The 26,784-nt window shown below is 41.6% G+C and overlaps 1 protein-coding gene across 2 annotated transcripts in view; it reads left to right on the top strand.

Annotated features, from left to right (window-relative positions):
- Positions 1 to 26,784, top strand: part of DNER (delta/notch like EGF repeat containing) — a 213,232-nt gene that overhangs the window by 55,117 nt on the left and 131,331 nt on the right. For both annotated transcript variants that reach the window (XM_061636867.1, XM_061636868.1), the window contains exon 2: positions 24,497 to 24,793. In XM_061636867.1, coding sequence (XP_061492851.1) covers positions 24,497 to 24,793 — 297 coding nt within the window. The remainder of the gene's footprint in view (positions 1 to 24,496; positions 24,794 to 26,784) is intronic.

The following is a 26,784-nucleotide window of genomic DNA, read 5'->3' as shown; positions in this document are numbered from 1 at the left end:
ATCACCAGGAACAGATGGCATACTGATAGAGTTGCCACAAGCTACAGAGACTGAATCTGTCCATATTTTGACAAAAATCTGTCAAGAAATATGGAAAACTAAACAATGGTCCACAGACTGGAAGCGTTCCACATACATCCCAATTCCAAAGAAAGGGGATCCCAGGGAATGCAGTAATTATCGAACTATTGCCTTAATATCCCATGCAAGTAAAGTAATGCTTAAGAGTCTACAACAAAGGCTCTTACCATATATGGAGCGAGAAATGCCAGATGTCCAAGCTGGATTTAGAAAGGGAAGAGGCACCAGAGATCATATAGCAAACATACATTGGATAATGGAACGGACAAAAAGAAAATCACCCTGTGCTTTATAGATTACAGCAAAGCCTTTGACTGTGTAGATCATGAAAAACTATGGAATGCTTTAAAAGAAATGGGGGTGCCACAGCATCTGATTGTTCTGATGCGCAGCCTATACTCTGGACAAGAGGCTACTGTCAGGACAGAATATTGAGGAACCGATTGGTTCCCAGTCGGAGAGGGTGTGAGACAGGGGTTTATTTTATCACCCTATTTATTTAATCTATATGCAGAACGTATACAGAAAGCGGGATTGGAACAAGATGGAAGGGGGTGTGAAAATTGGAGGTTGATATATCAATAATTTAAGATATGCAGATGATACTCTACTCTACTCCCTCCCCTTAAATATTAGGCAGGTGCCATCTCTGCTATCTTTTCAGCGCCTTTTGAAGACTTTCCTCTTTCAACAAGCCTTTTAAGTTGAGACCTATCCCAGTCTGCATCTGTGTCAGAATTGTTTAATATGTCTTTTTAATAATGTTTTTAACCCTTTTTTAAAGTAGTTTTTAAAATGTTTTTAATGCTGTTTTGTTTTAATGTATTTTAAGATCTCTTTTTAGGATGTTTTAAAGTGTTTTAGTGCCTTGTTTGCTGCCCTGGGCTCCTGCTGGGTGGAAGGGTGGGATACAAATAAAATGATAAATAAATAAATAAATAAATAAATACTTTTAGCAGAAACCAGTAATAATTTGAAACGAACGCTGATGAAAGTTAAAAAGCACAAAAGCAGGACTACAGCTGAACGTCAAAAAGACTAAAGTAATGACAACAGAAGATTTATGTAACTTTAAAGTTGACAATGAGGACATTGAACTTGTCAAGGATTATCAATACCTTGGCACAGTCATTAACCAAAATGGAGACAATAGTCCAGAAATCAGAAGAAGGCTAGGACTGGGGAGGGCAGCTATGAGAGAACTAAAAAAGGTCCTCAGATGCAAAGATGTATCAGTGAACACCAAAGTCAGGATCATTCAGACCATGGTATTCCCAATCTCTATGTATGGATGTGAAAGTTGGACAGTGAAAAAAGCAGATAAGAGAAAAATCAACTCATTTGAAATGTCGTGTTGGAGAGTTAGGCTCATATCATGGACCACGAAAAAGACAAATAATTGGGTGTTAGAACAAATTAAACGAGAACTATCATTAGAAGCTAAAATGATGAAACTGAGGTTATCATACTTTTGATGCATGATGAGAAGACATGATTCATAAGAAAAAGACAATAATGCTGGGAAAAACAGAAGGGAGTAGAAAAAGAGAAAAACCAAATGAGATGGATTGATTCCCTAAAGGAAGCCACAGACCTGAACTTACAAGATCTGAACAGGGTGGTTCCCGACAGATGCTGTTGAAGGTCGCTGATTCATAGGGTCGCCATAAGTCGTAATTGACTTGAAGGAACATAACAACAACAACAAAATGTATATCAGTTTGGCACAGTATACATTCTGTTAAAATGATTGTTTTTGTCACAAATACAATATGGGTGGGGGCATCATCTGAACAGTTCCTCTTTGTGACCTATTCCATGTATATGTGATTGTAAATTACTTTTATTTTTTTCTAGCCTCAGTGGAAATTGTAATGAAAGCTTTCTAAAGATTCCCTCCCCCCATCTAGATTGCACATTCTTCTTTGATGGCATAGATAAAGAAGCTTGGTGTTGTTCAAAATGGTATTGTTCTTGGCTACAGCCAATATGTTCCTTCTGGGCATATTTGTGCACTGTGTGAGCATTTGCTACAATAATAGCAGCAAAAATGTAACTTTGAAAATAAGTGAGGTAATCAAAGAAATGAGTAAATTGGGGCTTGTTATCACAAATAACAAATTAGGAGGTAAATATGTCTGGACTGTACCACCTCAGAGTGGAGGCTTGCATGGCTGAATTTTTTCCATCCCATCCAAAATGCCTGCATAGTGAAAACTAGTTGTTGGGAAGAAATGATCTAGCCCAGTCCTCTTCCTCATACGCTATTTGGCTAGGGGCAGTGATTTATTTTTAGTTTTAGTGTTTTTTAAAAAGCATTCAGTCATTTCCCCTCCACTGGTCCTTACTAGTTGTACGTGGTACAAAGGAAATTCAGTATTTATTGATCATTAAATCCTTTTGATTGTTCATGTGCACAATATTATTTCTTAATATTTTTATATGTCTTTGTTTTGTTTTGCTTTGTTTTGTATGCATTTCTGCATTTTCATTATTTGGTACCGAGAAAAACAAAAACAAAAACTGTAGAATGCTGAGCTGGTCATTTTGTGTTAAGTCTCATGTTGTTACCTGTAGAAGTATATTCCCTGTAGAAGAATTAGCCTGCAGTCTGTAAAGACTCACTCAGGAGGAAGGCCCATTGAGTTCATTGAGACTTACTTCATTGTGTAGGATTGCACTGTTAAGAACACTTTTAAGATGGAAGTCATCACTCTCAGGTGAGGCAGACTTGTCCATGGGGCCGCAGTGTGGAAGAGGGGATGGGAAACTTTCCTCTTGTGCAAACTTCCTTTAGTTAATGTATCAAAGCCATTTGTCCTCTTCAGGGCTGGTGCCAGAGGGCAGCTAGGTCGGGCCCTGGCCAGCCCTGAAGAGTCCTTTCTTAGAGTGGGAGGGTAGCATTCCCATTCTGCAATCCAGTGCAGTGTTGGCTCCCAACCCTTCCATGGATCACGGAGAGGGAGCTCCCAGGCACACGCACTTCAAAACAGTCAGTGCGGCCGTCAGTAAGTCTGCACGCACACCCCACCTACCTCCTCCTGTCCCTGTGAGTGATGTGCACTCTGTGCATGCCTGCCTGCCATTAACCAAGATGTGGTGGGGGCTTCCCTAAGGGGTTGATGCCCCTGCCACCATGTTGGTTGAAGGTAGGCATGCACATGCAGCGTGCATGTCATTCACAGGGATGGAAGAGGTAGGTGGGATGCATGGCCAGGCTTATAAGCCCCATGCTGCCTGTGGGTGGGGGTTGAGCATGCCACTGTGGGCTCAGGGCAGGCTGGTGCCCAAGGGCCCAGCCATGCCTGGGACTGGCCCTGGTCCTCTTTTTTTCTAGTAAAGCCAAGACAGAATATGTTTAATCTTCTTTTATCTTAAATTAGGCACCTAAGTTTTGATATTGAAAATTAAATTTTAAAATCTAACTCCTCATATACCCTGTCATTCAGTTCATGTCATCGTTTGGTGTTATCATAGTAATCTCTTTTTATTTTTATTTTATTTAATGTTTTTCTGATCTGCTGTTCATTGCTGTGCAATCCTGGAGTGAGGTGCATTAAAATAGAACTATAGCAATATATTAAAACAAGGCAAAACCCCCCAACAACTTTGGGGAAAAAAATCTTGAAATAGTGAATCAAATTTATTCAGATACTAAGGCAACAGTTAGAATTAATGGTATGGAGTTGGAACCAATTAATAACAGGTGAGGAACAAAACAGGGATGCCCTTTGTCTCCTTTCCTTTTTTATTTTGACTATAGAAACATTGACAGTTTGCATCCGGCAGATAGTGGGTATTGTTGGAATTCCTATTAAGGAGAAAGAATATACATTGGGATTATATGCAGATGATATGATGATCACAACTTCTAAGCCATTGGAAACAGTGAAAGCATTGCAGAGGGAACTTTATACATTTGAAATAGTAGCAGTCCTGGGAATTAATTTTAGCAAGGCAGTGTGTTTCAACATTTCCCCAAATGTGCAGAAGTTATTTTCAGAGCAATTGAATTTAAAGTTGTCATACCAGAATGTGATACTTAGGAATATGCATAACTCGCAATTTGAATGATCTCTTTATAGACAATTATGGCCCTATATGGAGAAAGACCTTAAAAGATATGAAGGTTGAGTTAATATTACCTTCCAATTTGGATTCCCACTTGATAATTAAAATGATGACAAATAAAAATCAATTCTTTAAATTTTGCGCATCCCCCCATTAGTAAGAGATAGTTGTCAGCCAGGGTTGAAGAGATGGGGTCTACCAAATTTAGAATTGTGTTATTTATCTAATAAGGTGTATGATTTCATTTATGTTGGAAGATAGCAATAAACAGTGGGTATTAACAGAAAGTAAAATTTTAGATGGTATCCCACTGTCCTCATACCATTTTGTAAAGCAAAAGCTTAAAGGGCTGAAATTGCAAAATTAGGTTTACAGAAACTTTTTTTAACAGTTGGAAAATGAAGATGAATATACTGACATTGACAGTGTCTTCATTAGTTCCCTTGGCACAACACTCCAAGTTTTTACAAAAAAATGCTGAATATACGATATTAGAAGGTGGTGTGCCACGGGACTTTATTGTACAGAAGATTTTTTATATAAATGGCCATCTTATTTCGGGGGGGAGGGGTAAGGAATAGGTTGGGAGAGACTGACCTTCTGTGGCTACTATGGAGAAATTAAAAACTTTTTAATGATTAGGGAAGTAAAAGAAAGCGCAACAGGAAGATTGAGTTGCTTTGAGGAATCAGGGATATCCACAGAGGACAACTCAAAAGGGTTAAACTTAGCAATGCATAAAATAATGTTAACTACATCCTACAGCTCCACAAAAAGTTTGGAAACATATTGGGAACATGAATTACAGATAGAAATAGATCCAGGGGATTGCAGCTTGCAGCCTGTTGCTTGCTCCACCATGTGGCGCTTCCTCTTCCTGTTCTTCTTCGTCCTCCGTGATCTGGCCCTGCTGGAGATGCTTTTGCTCTGACTGCTGCTCTCTCCTTCCACTCAGAGAGGGCCCATTCTCTCCTGTCTCCTTCTCTGTGATGCTAGGGGTGAGCAGGGCAGAGCAGATTGGTGGCGGGGAGGGGAGTGAGAATTATGCTGTGCTGAGTGGTAAGAAAAACTATTGTCAAATGGATTCAGCTCACTCCAGATATTTCTTAAATCTTGTTGTTGCAAAAACTTGAGCAGCCAATATTGCCTCACCTTCCCGCGCTCCCTTTGAAAATTCACTGCATGGGAGCCCTCCAAGTCACTAAGGGAATAAGGGAGAGCCCCGCACATTCAGATTAGGATCTCCACTCAAAATAATTTCACCTTCAACAAAATTTTGCAGTTTTCCCATTACTTTTTTCAAAAAACATACTGACCCATATTGGGTGCATATATGGAGCCGAGTGTCACTTCCTTGTTCCCAACACACCCTTAGCGAACACAAACCATCCATTCTTATATTTAAGAATGGCCACCAACTTAAAGCTCAACTGAGTGTGTAAAATTATAGCCACCCCTCTTGATTTAGCAGAGCCAGATATAAGTGGTTTGGTTCCCAAATGGTGGTGTTTCAAGAGAGCATGATTTTGGTGAGCTTTATGAATCTCTTGCAAAAAGGTGATATGGGGTTGCATTTTAAGTAAATAAGATATCTTTCTCTGCTTAACTTCATCTCCCATTCCTTTCACATTCAATGCAACAAGTTTTAAGTCAGCCAGTTTTAAGTCAGTTAATACCCATTCCAAATTTGCTTCTTTACCCTCTTACCCCATCTCCAGAAAATGCTGGAAACACAACTTAATTCTTACCTAGTTTAGTAAGTCTGTATGCTGTACAGCCTCATGCTCATGCCAGCCGAGGCAGGAGACCATCAGTAAGAAAAATAAAATAAAATAAATTTTACCCCACACATTTCCTGCTGGGGGTTCTACCATATATAGCATAACTCAAATCTCACATCTCTAGTTCCCACCAAGGGAAGTGTATAAGAATGAGTTCAAAACATAATAACCAACCTTCCTGTACCTTAGGGAGGCAAGCGAACCAATAACATGAGGATTAATTGCAAGTCCAAAAAGTCAGCGGAACTTTGTTGATCTTGAGCAAAGAAATCTGCCTGTAGGTACTGATGGCTCATTTTGGCCAGCGTTCATCCTCCTTTTATGAGAACGCCAGTTATGGGAGACTTCTTCCCAGCCATCATCTGAAAGTTCACCTGTTCTTCCTCCCCTTCTTCTGGCGCAGCCATGTGTTGTGCTTCCATCAGTAGCTCTATTTCTTGAATGGTCAGAAGCACCACTGTCTCATGATTGTTTGTCATTGTTTGTTGGGTCATTAGCCTCATAACAATCAGCTGAAATGGGAAACCGCACCGTATTTTATACCAGTCTCTTGTAGTTTCCTGGTATGAGGCTTCATATTCCCCCTTTTCCTGAGTGTTTTGGGGGCTAGATCTTGTAACGCTGTGATTGGCTGGTTATCATAGGAGACATTTTGCACATCACATAATTTCTTCCAAATTTCTTCCTTTTTAAAACATGCAAAATGAAGAACAATATCTGGGTTTTTTTTTTCATATGGATGGGCTCATTCCAGATTGATTTATGACAAAAGTTAACTCAGGAATAACAGAGGTGAATCACTGCAAAACAAAGCCCATAATATCTTCTCCTTCAGCTTCCTCCTGGAATCTACATAGATTAAGTAGTACATTATGCACTATTTTCTCTGCATCCTCAAGTTTATTTCTCATATGTTATCTTTTTGTAGATACTTAATCTTCTTTTATGATCTAGGCCTTGATATTGTGCTGAGGCCACTGTGTCAGAAATCAAATTCAGTCTCATATTGATCTCCACTAGCTGTTCCTCCACAAAGCTCATTAATTCCTTCCACATATTCATAAGTAATATTTGTATTGGCTCTAATATGCAGCGAACTCATCGCTGAGGCTACTCTCCCCTTTTTTTTGCATCTCAGCAGATTTTGATGGAGGAGGCACCATTTTTGCAGAGGCCTGCAACAGGTGTTGCTGTTTAGTGAGGTCACAATCCTTGGGTTTGAAAAACATACTGAGATCATCTGTTTTAGCATGCCTTTTAGCATGCCTTGGGTTTGCTGATATTCTCCTTTAAATCCTGAACACTTCTGGGGGTGGTTGGCTGCTGCAAACTTCCTGATGGGGAGTGATTCCAGTGTTCTTTTCTGCAGCTTCTGTTTTAAGCTTGCATCTTCTCCATGCCTTGGCCATGCCCCCTTCAGATTAATCAATTTCTGTCAATTATAACATTTTGTAACCTTTTGGTATAAGAAGCTATCTTGCCAGTTTTTAACATTGCCATGTTAAAACATCAGTAAAATTATTTAAATTAAAAATTAATCCCATTGCTATGAATTTTGACTAGTAATACATTGGGAAACTGGGCTAACTGGGTGTTTGAGAAGTATTCCAACATAGAAAGTGGGAAGGCTATCAAAGGCTCGAAGCACCCATGTAAAATATACAGACTGTGTTTTTGCTAAGCCAGTGGAAGTGAACTCTCATTTGCACAGAGACTGCAACTTCTGAGCTGTATTAATATGGAAACTTGTTACATGTATAACTTATTCAATATAAAACATTTATTTTATTTGTAGTGAGGCATGACTACTTAATATTGTTAGTTTATATCCATCCTTAACTGACTTGGTGCTTCCATTGTAGTGATAATATTTATTGAATATTTGGGACTCGGCTGTATAGAGTTTATGTTTTGCTTTGTTTTCATATGAGAGTGTGGCTTTACCATCATTTCTAGTATTATGAACACGTTCAGTAAGGTATTAAGGGCTCATTCGGTCTTTGATATGTTTACCACTTATATAAGATTTATCTACAGAAATGTGTTTTTGTCCTTTTCATCTGAGTTACTTATTTGCACTTAATTGTGCAGCTGTACCTCATCTGCATCTTAGAATCATCTATTTTTCTCCAAAAAAGAAATCAGAGAAACATAATGCCTCTAGAGCTAATTTGTGTTTCATTCTTGTTTTATACTGAGAAAATATTACTTTCTATCCTTTAGAATTGGTATACATTATGCTACTATTTTAGGCTTTTTTTAAAAAAAAAAGTTGCTTAAGTGTTGAGTTCATTTTTAGCTTGATGCAGATATAAAAAGTCAACTAAGAAAGTTTAAGTAGAAGGTACATTTACATTGTGTTGAAATGGGAGGTGCATTTCATGAACATTTTTATCCCCCTGTGGAAAGCATCCCATTTTGTTCTGTGTGTGTGTGCATGCAGGGCTGTGGAGTCGGTACGCCAGACCTTCGACTCCGACTCCTCTATTTTTCTACTGTCCGACTCCGACTCCTTCATAAATGGCAAATGCATATTAACTAGTAATAACACATTTACTGTGGTAAAATGGTAGCACAAGGCATTTCATCACCACCACGTGAATCCAGAGCTTGGAAAAGTTACTTTTTTAAAACTACAACTCCCATCAGCCCCAGGGACTCCACGACTCCGACTCCACAGCCCTCTGTGTGTGTGTGTGTGTGTGTGTGTGTGTGTGTGTGAGAGAGAGAGAGAGAGAGAGAGAAAGAGAGAAACTGTGGAGGAGAAACGCATGCCACATGCTCCTGCCCCTGAGCATCTTTTGCATGCTTATGTCCTTGATAACAGGGTATTGCAACAGTGTTCTGGTTGAGTCCTTGGCTACTGTTTCAGTGTAATTTGTTGTTTTTCAAATTAGCTCTAAACTGGGTTTCTGATAACGCTGATCATTTAAATTCTTCTGGATTGGCTGAAATGAATGAGGTTGTGGCACTTTATTGCAGCAGTTCCTCTTTTTTTCTGATTGGCCCATTCCAGAGGATGAGCCTGCATGACAGCTCTCCTACTTATCATCTGGGGTGCCACAAAGTGTTTATCTTGTCCCCATCTTTTAAAAATAACTGCATGCAGCCCTGTGACAGTCACCCATAGTTTGAAGGTGCAGAGTGTCTTTCTCTTTCTGTGAATGTTAGGGTAGCAATTAATTCCTTGAGTTCTGTTCTGGGGTAAATTAGGGCTAGCACAATGAAACTGAATTCAGACAAGCCAAAGGTTTGTTTTCAATGCAATGCTAAGGTGAACATTCCCTTAGCGCAAGGATTTATCTTTGTGCAACAGAATGTTCTCTCCCTCTCCCCACCACGTACCCCCTAAATCTGATCTGGGTTTTCCCCCAACCCTCTGGAGCAGCTTTTGGAATGGTGCAGGGTGTGCACAGGGGGAGGAGAGGGGAAGGAATGCTTTGCTAGCACAAGGATTTAGTTGAGTACCACCTGTTGGAAGCATAAGTAGCCCTGTTGCCCAGTTGGTTGAAGCAATAAGACACCTGATAGACTGCCACAGCTTTGTTAAGGAGAAGCTTTACTTGCGATACACAAATAAAGTTCTCTGGATACACAGGATCATAAACAAACACAATAGCACCTTCCTCACACGACTCCTTCATCCCCCACACTTTGCTGCAGCCACCCTCCTTCTTTTATGGGCCTTTGCTTAATTACTCTGAATTCCTGCAGCTGTGAAACTGATGCAACCGGCTCCTTGTTAACTATTGCTGTTAACTCATTCCTTCCCTGTATAACCTGCCTTCTATAGGAATCACAATAAAATGCAAGTCATGATGACTGTAACACCACCCATAGTTGTTGACAGGTTAGTCATATTTAGAGAGGAGTGAATCTGTCAGTTTTGGTTGATTACTTTTCCAATTTTAAGTTCAGTTCTCCATATTTCCACATAAGTTTGCAAATTCTTTTTTAGGCCTTCATGAAAAGTCGTCAGCATTTTATAGTGTGAAGTTCTAATCTACATTTTTGTATGCAGTTTTGCTTAATATATACATTTTTTGCAAGCATATTTCCCCTAATAGTTATATTTTCCCTATAATGCTTTTTTGTATGTTACTTTCACTAATATTTGCTTTTTATGCACACTTTACCCAGAGCTTGGAAGATTATTTTTAAAAAGTAATAAATTACAGTTACAATTACATGGCCCCAAAAGTAGTAATTACAGTTACAATTGCAATTGCTCTTAGTGGGTCCTCCAACAAGTTAAAAAGCTTTTAAAAATTCATTACCTTACATGGTTTAGTTGTTTTTTGGCCCTTCCCTTTAGACTTGATGTTTTTACTCCTTTTATGTGCTGCTTCCTTTAAGTTTCGCTTTTCTTTACCGAGTTTTTTCCTTACTACACCCTTTTTATGTCTTTCCTTCACATCTTTCTCTTTGGTCTTGACTGTGATCTTGGCATCATTTCTTTCCAAATATACTGGCCCATCATCTCTTGTATGTAATTTAGCTATAATAACTAGCAGACCATAACATTCTGACAGAAGTTTCTTGATTGAATCCTGTTCTTTAGTTATTAGCTCCAAATGCATCTCCACTTTGGATGAAGCTAAATTATCCTGGCTTGAAATCATGTCTCGTCTATCTGAGAAAGAACAAACAGTTGGGTTTATGTCCTTAGTAATCTTGGGTTCCTCAGAAGGTTTTAGGTCCTTGCATTTATTCAGGATCAGTTCAGTGGTTATAATCCTCCCATACTGGATATAGGAGCTATCTAGGTCTGGGTCAGGTACAGCTACTTGTGAAGAGGTGTCAAGACTTCTCCAAGCCCCAGGGGTTGGACTCACTAATGATTCCGCTTGGGTAATTTCAGTTGCCAGATCTAACCCTTGTGAAGTCCTCTTTCAGGTAGATATCAAGGCCATTCTTTGCATAGTCCATGGACCAATCAAGGCTAGTGGAATGAAGATTTGGTACTTCTTTTTTACATTCCTCTTTCGAAGGGAAATAGGAAAGGATTTTGGTTTGTCTCTTCCTTGTCTTTTTTGGAAGGTCTAACACTGGGGGTAAGGAGACCCCTAAGGTCTTACTCGCTTGTCATGTAAGAACCATAATTAAAAAAACTCCTTGTAGCCTTAAAGTAAACTTACAGTAAACTTAGCTTGCTTCTTTCTACTGCCGAATACCCCCAGCACAATTTAAAACTTGATTGTATAAAATATATACCAACTTCTTAGTCAGTCGTAGCTCCTTGACCTTTTCTCTCCAGAGGCAGAGGGAGGTTTCCTTGACGTCTTTAATGTCCATGGGCAGGAAGGGGTTCTTTCTTTGCTATTATCTCCTTCGACCTTCAGCCTTCCTCCCACCTTCGCTGAACAAGAGAAATAAACAAGCTTCCAGAGCTGTTTTAGTTTGATTTGAGTTGTTGTATTGTGACTGGAGCTCACCAAATGAGATTAAAAGCTTGGTAATGACCAAGAGCTGTTCCAAACACTGCCGATACCGCCGCCATCTTCCAAAGGTCTACAATTGCTCTGAAAGTAACTGATTACTTTACTTTTTCTTAAAAGTAATCACTACAATTACATTTCAGTTCCTTTTTAAAAAAAAATCTTATAGGCATAGCCCAATGAGCATTGCAAGCTCATTGATCCAGAAGGGAATGAAGACGACTTGCCCTGGGAGTGAGTATCTGAGCGTCTGGGTGCTTGCTGCTCGCTTCTTTGGGTTGCTGTCTCTCAAGACAACTGAAGTCCCTGGTAAGTGCTGCAAGGCCTGGGACCCGCTGCCTGATCCTTGCTCCAGAGAGAGGCTGCTGTTAATCTTGCAGCCTCTTGCAACAGCTGCTGGCTGGGTCAGGAGGCATAAAAGTCCAGCTGCACTTGGGCGATGGGTCTGCTGCTGGCGGGGTCGCCACCGAAGGGGCAACACCAAAGGGGATTGCTCCTTGGGGAGTCCCTTAGGGAGTTCTGAGGGCGAGGATGCTACCCCCTTCTATTACCTTTTCTTTTTTTAATTGGTTTTCTGTTAAACCAATTTAGAGGAGATTGGTGGTGGGGAGGGCATGTTTTGCATGTGTAGTTCCTGCACAGAGTGGGAGCCTGTGCAGTGAACTGAATGATAGGAGAAAGTCACCAGATGCCTTCAGAGTGAGAGTCTGTAACTGGCAGAAGGCTGGCCCTCCCTGGGTGTGAGACAGGAGGGGGAGTAGATGGGCCCTGTGTGAACAAGTTTGAATGGGTATGACTGTTCCCAATCCTTGCAGAGGCCTACTGGGATAATTCATTCCAGCAGGTTTTGTTGGTGGGCTCGTGTTGGGTCCATATCAGGTGTTTAGGAGGAGTCTTAGTACGGAGGAACATGGGTGATGCAACCCCACTCTCAGTGATTACAGGCAGAGGGAAATATAGCCATGGGGAGGTGGTGAATTACCATAGAAGATGAGGGCAAGGCTATCTGTGCCTTGTTACTTGCTGCCACTCCTCTCATGGATGGGTTGTTTGTTGCTCATCTGCTGTGCCCACTGGCCTGTGTGTTGCTGTTTAACACCAGATCAGTACACAATAAGACCACTCTCATCTATGATTTGATTGCAGATGAAGGTGCTGATTTGGTGTGCATTACTGAGACCTGGATGGGTAAGCTTGGAGAAGTTGATCTGACCCAGCTTTGCCCATCTGGATACTCGGTGCGACACCAGCACAGGCTGCAGGGATGGGGGGGGGAAGAGTTGCTGTGGTCTACAGAACTTCCATCTCTTGTCACCAGGAAACCAGTCTGTCTTGGAGCTGGCTGTGAGGGCCTGCACCTGATGTCGGGCCGAGGAGACAATAAACTAGGGTTGTTGCTGGTGTATCGTCCACCCTGCTGCCCGGCAGCTTCTCTGTCCAAGCTGGTGGAGGCTGTCTGGGCTGTGGTGTTGGAGGAGCCCAGAAAGATTGTGCTGGGTGATTTCAGTGTCCATGCTGAGGGTGCCTCTAGTGTTCTGGCTCAGGACTTCATGGCCTCCATGACGACCATGGGGCTGTCTCAAGTTGTTACTGGCCCAACACATAGGGCAGGGCACACCCTCGACTTGGTTTTTGCTCCAGATGGAGGAAGGAGTGGTTTGGAGATAGGGGTGGTGGATGTCACCCCATTGTCATGGTCAGATTACTTCCTGGTGAAGTTAGACTTGTAGCTCTGATCCTTCCCTGCAGGGGTGGTGGACAGATTAAGATGGTCCGCCCCGGAGCCTAATGGAATCCACTGGATTCCTGAATGCCCTGGGGGAGTTCCCAGTAGATAATAATAATAATAATAATAATAATAATAATAATAATAAAATTGTATTTCTAGGCCGCCTATCTGGCCGAATTAACGGCCACTCTAGGCGGCGTACATAGACTAAAATATAACATAGATAGAGCAGGTGACCCTGCTGAAGTACTTGTCACGCTGTGGAACAGTGAGGCGTGTCGGGCTCTCGACACGGTTGCCCCCGAGCACCCTCTCTGGCATTGTGGAGCCTGGTTTGCACCTTGGTACACCAGTGAGCTAAGGGCAATGAAACAGGCTGGACAACAGCTAGAGTGCAAGAGGTGAAAGATGTGCTGTGAGGCTGATCGGGCACGAGTAAAGCATCATAACTGTGCCTACTGTGTGGCGGTGAGGGCAGCGAAGAAGGCCCACTTCTGTGCCTCCATCGCATCCTCAAGTAGCCGTCTGGTGGAGCTTTTCCGTATTGTCAGGGGTCTGTTGACATCAACTCCAGGAAATGGAGTTTTAGACCCTTCAGCGGCCCACTGTGAATTGTTTGCAAGGCTCTTTGAGGGTAAAGTTGCTCGTCTCCATAGCAGTCTTGATGCCCCATCCACATCTACTGTAGTCCCCAATGAGGTGTCCAGTTCAACGTCTGCTGCAACTTATTGGGAACGGTTTCAGTTGATGTGGCCTGATGACATAGACAAGGTGCTTGCGATGATGCATCCAGCAATGTGTCCTCTCGACCCTTGCCCTTCTTGGCTATTTAAAGCTTGCCAAGGGGGTTTGATCGAGTGGATCCAGGGTGTGGTCAATGCATCATTGCAGGAGGGAGTGGTTCCAGCCACTCTGAAAGAGGCGGTGATCCAACCACTCTTAAAAAAGCCCACCCTGGACACATTGGTTTGTGACCGGTTGCAAATACCCCCTTTTTAGGGAAGGTGATTGAGAGGGTTGTGGCGCAGCAATTGCAAGTACTCTTGGATGAAACGGGTTATTTTGACCCATCCCAGTCTGGGTTCAGGCCTGGTTATGGGACTGAATTGGCCTTGGTCACCCTGATGGATGACCTTTATCGGGAGAAGGACAGGGGGAGTGTGACGCTGTTATTCTTACTTGATCTCTCAGCGGCTTTTGATACCATTGACCATGGTATCCTTCTGTGCTGACTTGGTGAGATGGGTATTGGGGACACTGTTTTACAGTGTTTCCGATCCTATCTCCAAGGTCGCTCTCAGAGAATAGCATTTGGTGACTGTCTTTCGGCACCCTGACAGTTGTGCTGTGGGGTGCCGCAGGGTAACATCTTGTCCCCCATGCTGTTTAACATCTATATGAAGTCCTTGGAACGAGTCATCAGGAGCTTTGGGGTGAGGTGTCAGCAGTATGCTGATGATACCCAGCTCTATTTCTTTGTAACATCTGAATCAGGAGAGGCTGTGCAAGCCCTGGACCGCTGCCTGGACTCAGTGGTGTGCTGGATGAGGGCTAGTAAACTGAGTCTGAATCCTAGCAAGATGGAGGCACTGTGGGTTGGTGGTACCCGAGTTTGGATAATTGGTCAGTTGCCTGCTTTGGATGGGGTCGTACTCACTCTGAAAGTGTAGGTTTGTAGTCTGTGGGTGCTCCTGGATCCATCTTTGTCACTAGAGGCCCAGGTGATTTCCGTGGCTAGGACAGCTGCGGCCATTTCTGGACCAGGATAGCGTGACTATTGTTGTCCATGCACTGGTAACCTCCAGGCTGGATTACTGTAATGCACTCTATGTGGGGCAGCCCTTGAGGTTGGTTCAGAAGCTGCAGCTGGTGCAAAATGCAGCAGCGAGACTGCTCACTAGGGCAGGGTATCGCCAACATGTCACCCTGCTGCTGAAACAATTGCACTGGCTGCCCATTTGCTACCGGACCAATTTCAAGGTTCTAGTTTTCATGTATAAAACCCTATACAGCTTGGGACCAGGATACCTGAAAGACTGTGTTATCCCTTATATACCCAGTCAATCACTGTGCTCTGCAGGTGAGGGCCTCCTGCAGATACCATCTTATCAGGAGGCTCATTCTGCGCAATATAGGAAACAGACCTTTAGTGTGGTGGCACCTACCCTGTGGAATTCCCTCCCCTTAAATATTAGGCAGGCGCCATCTCTGCTATCTTTTCGGTGCCTTTTGAAGGCTTTTCTCTTTCAACAAGCCTTTTAAGTTGTGACCTATCCCAGTCTGCGTCTTAGAATTGCTTTTTAATATGTTTTTTTAATAATGTCTTTAATCTTTTTTAAAAAAAGATGTTTTTAAAGCTTTTTAAAATGTTTTAAATGTTTTGTTTTAATGTATTTTAAGGTCTGTTTTTATGATGTTTTAAAGTGTTTTTAGCGCTTCTCTTTGCCACCCTGGGCTCCTGCTGGGAGGAAGGGCAGAATAGGATGGATGGATGGATGGATGGGATGGATGGATGGATGTGGGAGTTTTTCACAGCTTTGACCTGTTCCAAAGCTCCACTGACTGAGACTATGTGGGCACAGTGGTGACGGTGAAGTGCAATTATTTTGTTGACAGCAGTTCCATGGAGAAGACTTTAAAGTGAACTCGAGCTCAGGTTTACTTAAATCTGTCCTGATAGCTTTTTCCATGTGTTCTTATCGACCTCCGTACCTTTTTATCACTCATAGCTGCCTGTTGCTCCAAGCAGCTGCACAGATGGTGCCCTAGGCCCTGGCCACTGAACCTGCCCTGCACATCTTAAGACTTGGAGGGTGGATTTTTCATCCATTCATAAGACGCTAATTGAGGGTCATTCTTGGTCCTGGTCTGTGCATGCAGCATGAGGTGACAAAAAAGGACTCTTATCATTTCAGGATGCAGGCAGAGGATACAATTTGTAAACGCTCTTCTACATTAAAAATAAATCCATAGAAAGAGAAAAAATGATATCACAGTAGTAGGGCTTCCTTAGAAACATTTCTCTTCATCTGTTGTTTTTCCATTTGCTGGGATTTGCTGTCTCTCATCTGTGCTCTGAAGTGACAACGCCTATTTGGCCACTTCCATCTGTTACCTTGTGGAGGTGCAGCATTAGTTCATGCCTGCTTGAGTTTCCTAGGGCGAATGAGGGAGTGAGCGAGCGGGGTGGGTGGGCATTGGGTGAGAGAGCGGGTAGGGTGGGGCAGTAGGGCGAGTCAGTGAGCGGGGGACAAGAGAGCAACTGAGTGTGCGGGGGTGAGAGAGTGGGGGTGTTAGGGTGAGTGAGCAAGCAGGGGCGAGAGAGCGGGTGGTGGTGGGAGGTAAAGTGAGTGTGCAAGCAGGGGGTAAGCTAGCAGGGGGCGGTAGGGCAAATGAGGGAGTGAGCAATAAGAGGGTGGGGCGGTAGGGTGAGAGAGCAGGGGTGGGGGTGGTAGGGTGTGAGCAAGCGGGGGGGGCAAGAGAGCGGGGTTTGGGGGTGGTAGAGCGAGTGAGCGAGCAGGCTTGCAGGCAGGTGCAGGGCAGGGCGTAAGGATGGTAAGGTGAATGAGGGAGGGAGTGAGCGAGCGGGGGTGGGGGTGAGGGCAAGAGAGTGGTGCAGTGGTGAGATGGTAGGGTGAGTGAGTTAGTAGGGGGCGAGAGCAGGGGTTGGGGGGCAGTAGGTTGAGGGAGGGAGGGAGGGAGTGGGCTTGCAGGTGGGTGTGGGGGGAGGGCGGGAGGGTGAGTGAGCAGAGATCCACCATCCGGAGTGAGTCCAGAGATCATTCTTGAAAGCTGGAAAGTGTAACCCTAACTCTCTCTCCCTCCCTCCCTCCCTTTCCCCTCCCTCTCTCTCTCCCTCTCCCCCCCTCTCCCCCCCTCTCTCCCTCTCTCTCTCTCTCTCTCACACACACACACACAGAGTCACTCACCTCCACACCTTTTCATCTCCATCCTGCTGCTGCCGTCTCTCCTCTTCATCCTTGCCCTCCAGCTTTCTCCCTCCACTATCCATTTTCGAAGCATTTTTTCCCTCTCTGTCTCCACTCCACGACCGTCTGGCTCTCCACCTCCTCCCTCATGGCCTCCTAACACAGAGCACAAGGGAAGAGCAACGCTGCGCAGAAGCCCAGTGTGAGGCACATGTCTTTTGTCTTTGTCCACCAATCAGAGGAGTAGAAGCTTCCCCTGTCCCCCCCCCCCGATAACCTCCAAAAGTAACACTGGAAATGTTACAGTTGCAGCTGAAAAGTAATGAAATTACCAATTTTATTACTAGCAAAATGTAACAAAGTTACCCACTCGTTGCTAAAAAAAAGTAATAAATTACAAGTAAGTTGTTATTTGTAACAAGTTACTTCCAAGCTCTTGACTTTACCATAGTATATGCATTTTTGTGCACATTACTTGGCTGGAAAACTACACTGCAAAATCTGGAGAAGTGTAAATTTCAAAGGATGGCTGTGTTTCAGTTCACATATTGTTTCAGAAAGTGCCAACTAGGTAGGTTCACCTTTAAATGTGAACTAAGTTGAATGTTTCCCCCATCCCCAATCATACTCCTTCTGAAAGAGCAGGTACACAACTGAGGGATGCTCCTTAACATTCATCTGTTAATTGATACGGACATTGTGGCAATGGCCAGGAGCACTTTCTGTTACCTTCATGTATGTAAACTATCCTCTCTGATTAAGATCTGACTTCTGTTGAGATTACTGTGGTGAATTCTTCTGTTATGAGTTTAACACTGGTTATCTTTTGAAGATGTCTCTGACTGTTTCGCTAGTGCAGAATGTAGCTGGTTGTGTTTTGATTAGAGCATGGATAAGAAACTGTTCCGCTCCAGTCCCAATGTGACTTCTTTGGCTGCCAATCCAAAATGGTGATTGTTAACTTTAATGGCTGGGATCCTACAAACCTTAGAAAACACCAGCTCTCATATGTTCCTCCCTGTTCATCGAAATATTTCTGGGAGGCAGGCCTTGCCCTTCATTTCTCTTTATAGTTTAAAAGGCTTTGTGAGTATGAAGAGCAGGATCTTGTTTTCTGTTGTGTGTGCCCTTTCTTGCAAAATCCTTTGTGTTCACCACCTGTTGCAAACTTTTCTTACGATATTCACAGGTGATGACAGATTGCACTTGTTTGATTATTGTTTTACTGCTACTGAACTATACTATTAGACTTATTGTAGTCCTGTATTTAATTTGTATCTGTACTTCATTTTATTCCTTTTGTATGTCACATTGGGTCCCAAGGTTCTAACTGGAAGGATAACTCCTAAATGTTTTTTTTAAATAAAATAAAGAAATAAAATCACATGGAGAGAGACCTTGATCATGTGGACTCAGAATGTGCCTCATTGGATTCTGTTGCTGCTGCCAAGTGAGTGTGCATAGGGTTGTGGTCTAAGGTTGCAGTCAGAAGCATCCTAATTTGAGCTAAGTCCCTTTGAACCTCTGAATCTGAATAAAGATGATTGGGTCAAATTGCAAGTGGCTTTTTCTTGACTTTTCTCAGCAAGTCAAAATGACTGGCCCCAGCATATGGATAATAGCCCACATTCCTTGGCATCCACAGTCTAAGAAATCTAAATTGTTAGATTTCTGCAATATGTTTTAAGTGGCAGCCTGACATCTAGCATAAATCTATCATACATCTTTGCTCCCCTAGTGCCTTCTGCATCTACCACCAGAGCTAAGGGTTGTGAGCGACATCAGCAGTAGCCCAGTGAGGGAAGTCCTGGGCTGTGAGGGGCTAATATCTGCTGCTTCAGCAGTCAATCCCAGGCCAGGAAATTCAGCTGCAGAGTGGCAGTTTTTGGAACACTGGAGAATTAAGAGGGACAGTTATACACCTGTGCCCCCATTCTACTGACTATTGTAGCATTGTGTGTTTGGTTAGCAGGCATTGTATAAATACTCCAAAATAAGTAAAAATAAATGATGCATCATAAGTCATCTCTTGCACATTTTAAAGACCCAGTTCTCTGCTATTATGGCAGTTGTGTGCAGGATTACTTAATACATGCTGCCTTGACCTAAAGGTGTCATGCTGCTTATATTTTCAGTTCACTGCCTGTCAGTGCCATCTTAAGATGCCATGCAGTCTTACACAACATGATGTACAGCATATATCATTAATATGCTTTAAATGCCATGGGGTCCTTTGGGAAGAAGGGTGGGGTAAAAAGGAAACAAACCAATATTTCTGTTTTAAGACCTTAATTTTTTTTAAGAGCTGAAGGAAGCTGTACTTTGCATTGCTTTATATTCATACTTCTCAGGTTTTTTAAAAGCATATTTGATTTGGATCATCCCTAACCACATTTGCTGGTCAGTACCAAGATAAAATATTGATGCAGTTTTCCATAAAATCTATAAAGAGCGGAGGTCTGCCAGCATGAGCTGCCTTACCACATAGCCTAAATACTTCCAAGGTGTCCAGTCTGTAGTTATTTTTGAAATTAGATGAGCACAGGAGAGACACTTTCGTGTACAAAATGTACTGTCTTATGTGAATGGTTATCATGTATTCTTAATGTTTTAGACATCTCCAAATATGTTGTCATCCTTCTGTCCTTGTGGAGCTGGAGTAAAAAGGCTAAGGTTTTGATTGACAGTCACTTTCTATAGAGTTGTGTGACTAAGTGTACATTTTGGAGTTATTTCTCCTTTTTAAGTAGCCTCCTACATGGTAGGGGTACAGTATTTTTTGTGTGTGGGGGGGGAAGAGAAGAGGCCTTAACCTTCATGAATTTATTTAATTCTCTTTTAAAGGCATCCAAGAAACTGAGAGACTTGTGCATGATTCATTTGTTACTTAATAACTGATTGGTGTTGAGAATAAACTGCTCAAGGGGAAACATGATCAATGTGTCATATCAAAACAGGACATTTGGTCATGTGACTTTGAAGGAGAGTGAGGATGCTATGTGCAGAGGAATAAAGATGAAGCTATATGGGAGGGGGAGCACAGCAGCTGGCAAGAATGAGGCTGCCCTGTACTAACAGTGTAGACAGGAACCTTAATAATTGACCAAAGCATTGCCTAAAATGAGGAGGCTCTTTGTGAACTGCCTGAAAACATTATATTCACCCTGTAGAGGTTTGTGGCTTTTAAATGGATAAAGAACATTATTCCCCTTTTCCAGTTTTAAAGGAAGAAAATGATCTCCTCAAAACGTAATTATCTTTTTTCTCCTCATCCTTGAGCTCTGTAACCAGGCGTAATATTGCCTCATGTTAGCGTTTCTACTGAACTATTTTGTATTGGGACTTGATCCAAGAAGCCTCATCATCATAGATCTTTTAAAGAGAGAAGTTTACAGTGCGCTCATACATATGAGGTGACATTTTGGGAGCTAGGAGGAAGCAGAAAAAGTACTACTTCCTGTTCATTGTCCTTCACTGGTCTCTGCAAATTCCTGAATCCATTCCCAATAACTGTGATTTTTTCTTTTTTTTAATTAAGCCAAATCAACAATCTATTAAATCCTTGATGGATTATAATTTAAAAAGATATAAGCAAATTACGTCCTTTTCTTAATCCTAGGAGAATGTAGGTTAGATCTTTTTTAACATTTTTGTTTTTCTTCATATTAATTACAATTTTTAAAATGAATTTTTACATTTCATTGGGACTGAAATCTGTATGGGTAAATAAACATTTGAAGAGAATGAAATCTGTGTAATTTGTAAGCCTCATAATTTCTAAGTCTTCCATACAGATAGAGCACCCGTGACTGCATTTTTGACACTTCTGTGTGACTTGCTATCTCTATGCCACAGTGGTAAATTCCCCTTTCCATGTTGCAGGTCCCCAGAACATTCAAGACAATGGCATGTCCTTTAAGATGACCAGCTTTGTTGCCTATTTAAATATCTTGTGCAGAGAGGCAAAGTTGCAGTGATGAACTGATGAATTAAAAGTAGGGTTTATAACATATGCTTGTGCAGACTTGAAGCACATTCATCAGGCTTTTTTATGATGATAGAATGATCAAAAGAGAGGAGAACTTTCACCTGAGATGTGAGTTTGGATAATGGATTAAAAGAGAAAGGTTAGAATACATGTTTGTGGGACCTGCAGCCTGGCAAGAAGTGTGGGAAGGCATCAAAAAATTAACCGATGAACTTTCTTAAAATGGTGTGCTGATAATACGTTGCTTATTAATTGGGCCCAGTGTGCTTTGAGAACTCTTCCTTAGGGATACTGTGCCCTATATTCTAAACATTTCTAGTGGATTTACTGCACTACTTAGAATGCAGAATATGTTAATTTTCTTGAAATGTGTTCGAACTAATTAATAAAACAACCTATTTTGAGCACACTTAAGCCCTACAGAGCACATGATTGCAAATATTTTTAAAAACCTGTTGCTGCTATTGTTATGTTTAAGAATCACTTCTCATGGGGCATCCCAAAGTGGTTAACAATATAATATGGGAAATGAGAGTTGTCAAGACTTAGAAAGGGAGGACATGCATGTTCAAAAGAGGGTGCACAGTTGTTCGCTTATTAGTGTTGAGAGGGATCAAGCGGCTTCATGAAGTGTAAAAACAGTTGAACCAGCTGAATGTAGAAACAGCCTCTATTATACTCAGTGCCGGTGCCAGGCTATTTTGAGCCCTAGGCAAGGCTAACTACTTGCACCCCCCCCCAAAAATGGCTAACTTCAATTTTCTAAATCAGATTAAGATGTGACTGTAAGATTAAAAATTAAGTGCATTTTCACTTTGTGTGTGTGTGTATTACATAACCTCCAATTAACTCTACGGTCTATTTCATATATACATAAAAAACAATTCTAATGTATAAATTACTTAAAAATGATAAAATTCTTCAAAATATAAAATAAAAGTAAAATATTATCAGAATTTATAAGATATAACAAAAATTATGCAAAAATTGCACAAACAATCTAGCCTACTTGCTTTAGGCAAGAAGGGTTTAAGTGCCTGCAGGCTAGGCCAGTCACCAGAAGGCCTCTGTAGGAAGAAAGGAGCCTAGTGTTTTAAAGTCTGTTTTTATGATTTTTAAAGTGTTTTTAGTGCTTTTGTTTGCCGCCCTGGGCTCCTACTGAGAGGAAGGGTGGTGTGCTGCCTCCGCAGGGTTTAGAATTGTATATATAGAGACTCCTTTTGTTGTGCTAAACAAGGCATTTATTAGGTTAGAGTTATGGAACTCTAGTGGTCTGTCTCTATGCTCCCTTACCCTTTCAGTAACTTCCTGTCAGGTGACATCACCCCTCTCTTTAATTGGTTAGTTAGTTTTCCCTCTCAAACCTGCCTCAGTTTGTTTCAGTCATGAGTGAAGCTAGCAGAAGGTCTAGTAGCCTCAGAGGACAACACTCCTTTTTTACCTCTCTCTCTCTCTCTCTCTCTGAAGATATTTCTCTGCCAAAGTTCACCATCCCCAGAGACTGTACGCTTTCTTTGAGGTTTCTGTGTGCCTTTGTTTTTTCTGGTTTAATAAAATAGTTCTGATTAAAAGAGAGAGATTGAGTTGACTGTCTGGCAAAGTGGGTTTCAGAACCACGGGCTCAGAACAGGTGGGATATAATTCCTAATGGAGTTCAATGGAGTTTACTCCAGGTACATGGAAAGCAAATATTGGATTAAATACTTTAATATTGCAAATGTTTTCAAAGCACTGCCCTCTTCAATAGCCCCCAGGGTCTGACTCTTAAGTTGCACACAAGAGGAAAAAACCTGTAAGCCATATTCTTACTTACTCAAACTGAGAATTTCAAATTTTTCTGACGTTGCAATGAAGTCTAGGCACTGCCTGGCTCAACAAAACACAGCCCTGGCTTCACTATTGGCTACAACCCTGAAAGGGCGGGGTTGAGGGTGCATGGGGTTAAAACTTGTGGGTTGAGGGTGGATGGGGTTAAAAAGGCTAGCTAGAGAGCAGACCTCTTGGTTGCTAGGCTATACCTGTCCTTTGATCCCCCTGCTGTCTCTTCCCTTCCTGCTAGACTGATATGCAAAGGATGTTGATCCCAGTTCCTTCCCAGTTCTTCTCTCTCTCGAGGGGAGCAGACACGTTTCCTTTGTCTCTCCCTCTCACCACCATGAGGGCTAGCACTGGGATCAGTGCAAGCTGCTCCAACATAGCTAGTTAGCTAGATCTAGAACTCTTTCCTATCAAATATGTATTTCCAGAATAAAGTAGTTATTTCTTATTTTAAAGTCTCTGTCTGACTAATTTGCAGGGAAGGTAGAATCTTAGCAGAGATTCAAACACACACACGTAAGCTCGCTCAGTAATCTCCGCTCTGCAGCTCTTGCTAGAAACTCCGACAAGAGCCACAGCTTGGAAAAGTTACTTTTTTTGAACTACAACTCCCATCTGTGGCCATGCTGGCTGGGGCTGATGGGAGTTGTAGTTAATTATATTCCATTGCACTGTTGTGGTATTTATCTTAAAATAAAAAATATAAATTGTCAGTTGCATTTTTACAAGGGTTAAAAAACTAATCTGTATAAAACTGTGCCTCTCAAAGGTCAGTTCTGCGCCCCTCTGAGGTCTGCACCCTAGGCAGCTGCCTAGTTGGCTTAGTGATAGCACCGGCCCTGATTATACTGCAACTACTCTTTAGTTCTAAAAATAACTTTTAAAAAAATAAACCATAACAGTACTTTCAATAGAAACAAATGTAAAATGTAACAAGTGTTTCATCAACACAGGTTTTGAAAAGAGACCATTACTTACCTATCAAAGTTCAGGCCAGGCAAGACCGTAACCAGGGGCTATTGAGGGTAGAGTGTCAGTTACTGGGTAGAGTCATATCAGGAATACTACTGTGATCCTCAGTTGTTGACAGTAGAGGTCATTAACTCAGTCAAGAGCAAGAGGAAAGGATGGCTGTTTGATCTTTCCTTTGTTTCATAAAAACAGCACAGTATATTTTTAGACACAGAAATGTTTCCAGTAGTCTATGATTCCATAGCATCCCTTTCATAAGGCTTTTTTACATATCGTAACACTGCCAAATTTTGCTTATTACACCCACTATAACATGACAAGTGGGAGCCAGTGTGGTGTAGTGGTTAAGGTGTTGGACTATGACCTGGGAGACAAGGGTTTGAATCCCCACATAGCCATGAAGCTCACTGGGTGACCTTGGGCCAGTCACTGCCTCTCAGCCTCATGAAAACCCTATTCATAGGGTCGCCATAAGTCGGAATCGACTTGAAGGCAGTACATTTACATTTTTATAACATGACAACTGATTCATTGAAATGTGAATGAAGAGCCATCCATATGTAGTCTCTAATGTAATGCCTCTGAAGTCTTTTAGGCTACATATTAATATCATTCCACTACAATTTATGGTAAAACAAGCAAATCTTATGTCATGGTATTAATTGATTCATTATATTGTCTCTATTCAGTTTGTTTCAGATCCATGTGCCAGTAACCCTTGTCACCATGGCAACTGCAGTAGTAACGCTGATGGCTATCTCTGTGTTTGCAATGAAGGCTATGAAGGTACAAACTGTGAACGCTCATTTTACAGTCCTCCAATCTCTGGATGGACAGAGACAGAGGCACCTAGCCCAAATAGGCCAGTATTGGCCACTGTGGAACCTGACATTGTCTTGCCACAATCACAAACGACAGTGACACTGCCTACATGGGAGCCAAAGGAAGGTCAGAAAGTTGTGGATCTGAAATGGAATGAAGTAGAGGTAAGATTTTTATTTCAACAAAAATGTGTTGTGCAATTTCAGAATATTACTGCAATGAATGTTTTGGAGGAAAAGGTTGCCTATAGATGACTCTGCGTATGGGAAGAGTGAACAGTTTTGAAAATAGTCTAGAAAGTATCCTTTAATTAATTAATTTTAATGACTAGAACAGTAGAACCAAATGAATGGTTGTAAGTTATGCACATACTTCCTTGGAATGTTTTGTTGCATTATATGAAATACAGAGAGTTGCCAAGCAAGGTTGTGATGGAGTAGGAGTCCAGCAACTTTCTGCTCACAATGTTGCATAGATATGTTGAAGACAAATTGGGACCAAGGAAAAGAGAAAATGCTATCTTACAGAAAGTGCTTGTTTGAAATATACGCGGGCCAGATAGTTATTTTTTAATATACAGCTTTCTCAAAGCTGTGCACAGTTCTCTGTTTATTTATCTTGTGATGGTGATGGCCTGTAATGGATCCTACTCCTGATTCAAATCTGAGAAACAGAATTTTTCAAAACTCGTAATAATGGAAACCCAATAAAATTCTTCTGCCCCTTTTCAAACTCTTATATTGGTGTAACCTGCATTTTTATTGTAACCTAACCATACCACTCAGAGGGAAAAAATATTTTGAGAAGATGGTCTTCATCTTTTCTTTTGACTGATTTCATTTTCAGCATTCTAGTCAATGACCAAAAACATTGTGGAGTGTATTTACTGATGCTATGTTCTCTTCCTTTTTAAAGAAATAAAAAAAATATTTTTACAGTAGTAATAAGTGGCCATTTAGCGGTTCCAAAAACGGGCTCCAGTTTTTAAGATATTGTTGTTTTATTCATTGGTACTCTGTACTGCATTGCTACTACATCAGCAACCTGAATGATCAGCTAGTCATGTGCAATCACTTTATAAGGGAGAAACTTTTGCCTGGATGCTAAAGAAATTAAATTGCAGAACACATTTATAGGTCATGGATTTCTTTCATTGGCAGGTTCTGGTGGCTCCATTTTGTTTTGTAGAAAGCTTTCTGCTGCTGGGGAAAAAGATTAACAGACTTCTTTGTTGCTGGTATCAGGTGGCAAAGCATTGCTATCTGTGATTTGTTGAAACTCTATGTGATAGTAAGCATAGCTGAGAGATGCTATCAACTGTTCCTGATACAGTTCCTGAAATCCCATGAGCTTGTATTACCTGCTGTTTAAAGGACTATGTTGCAATCTCATTGATATCTAGCATATTACAATGTGAAAATCCATTTGTGCTTTTCTGAAGGGCTTACTGAGATCTTTAAAAGGCAAAGTTAAAGCTTAAAGATAATATATTAATGCACAGAGTTTCAGGTAATCTTTCAAAAAAAGAAGACCGCCCCCCCTCCCAGTGAAAATAGTAGTTTCAGGGAGGCAATTAACATTGTGTTTCCACATCCTGAGGCCTGCTGCTACTTGCCCCATCCCCACTTCCTGGCAGTTGCTGTTTGCATTTAAAAAAAAAAACTGCACATGAATGTATTTGTATCGCTAACATCACATTTAGCTTGACCCTTAGACCAGAGATAGACTTGTGGGTGGAGGGCCAGATTTATTATTTATTTATTATTTAATTTTTATCCCGCCCTTCCTCCCAGCAGGAGCCCAGAGCGGTAAACAAAGTGCTAAAAACACTTTAAAACATCATAAAAACAGATCTTAAAATACATTAAAACAAAACAGCGTTAAAAACATTAAAAAAAAACTTTAAAAAAGGGTTAAAATATTATTAAAAACATATTAAACATATTAAAAAACATTATTAAAAAACGGGTCCAAAAGTAGCCAACTCTCTGCAGGCCACATTGACAGGTGGGAAGGGTCACTTCCCTGACATCCTATGTTGTCAGACATGGATCCGATCCCTGTCCAATCCCGATGACCAGCATTCAGCCCTAAATGTAAACAGCACTGAATGCAAGCTACAGCTGAAAGGTAACAATTGGGAAGGGAAGGCTTA

Source organism: Rhineura floridana, chromosome 7, assembly GCF_030035675.1.
Source record: "Rhineura floridana isolate rRhiFlo1 chromosome 7, rRhiFlo1.hap2, whole genome shotgun sequence".
NCBI classification, from domain to species: domain Eukaryota; kingdom Metazoa; phylum Chordata; class Lepidosauria; order Squamata; family Rhineuridae; genus Rhineura; species Rhineura floridana.
This window is presented reverse-complemented; position numbering and strand designations above follow the sequence as displayed.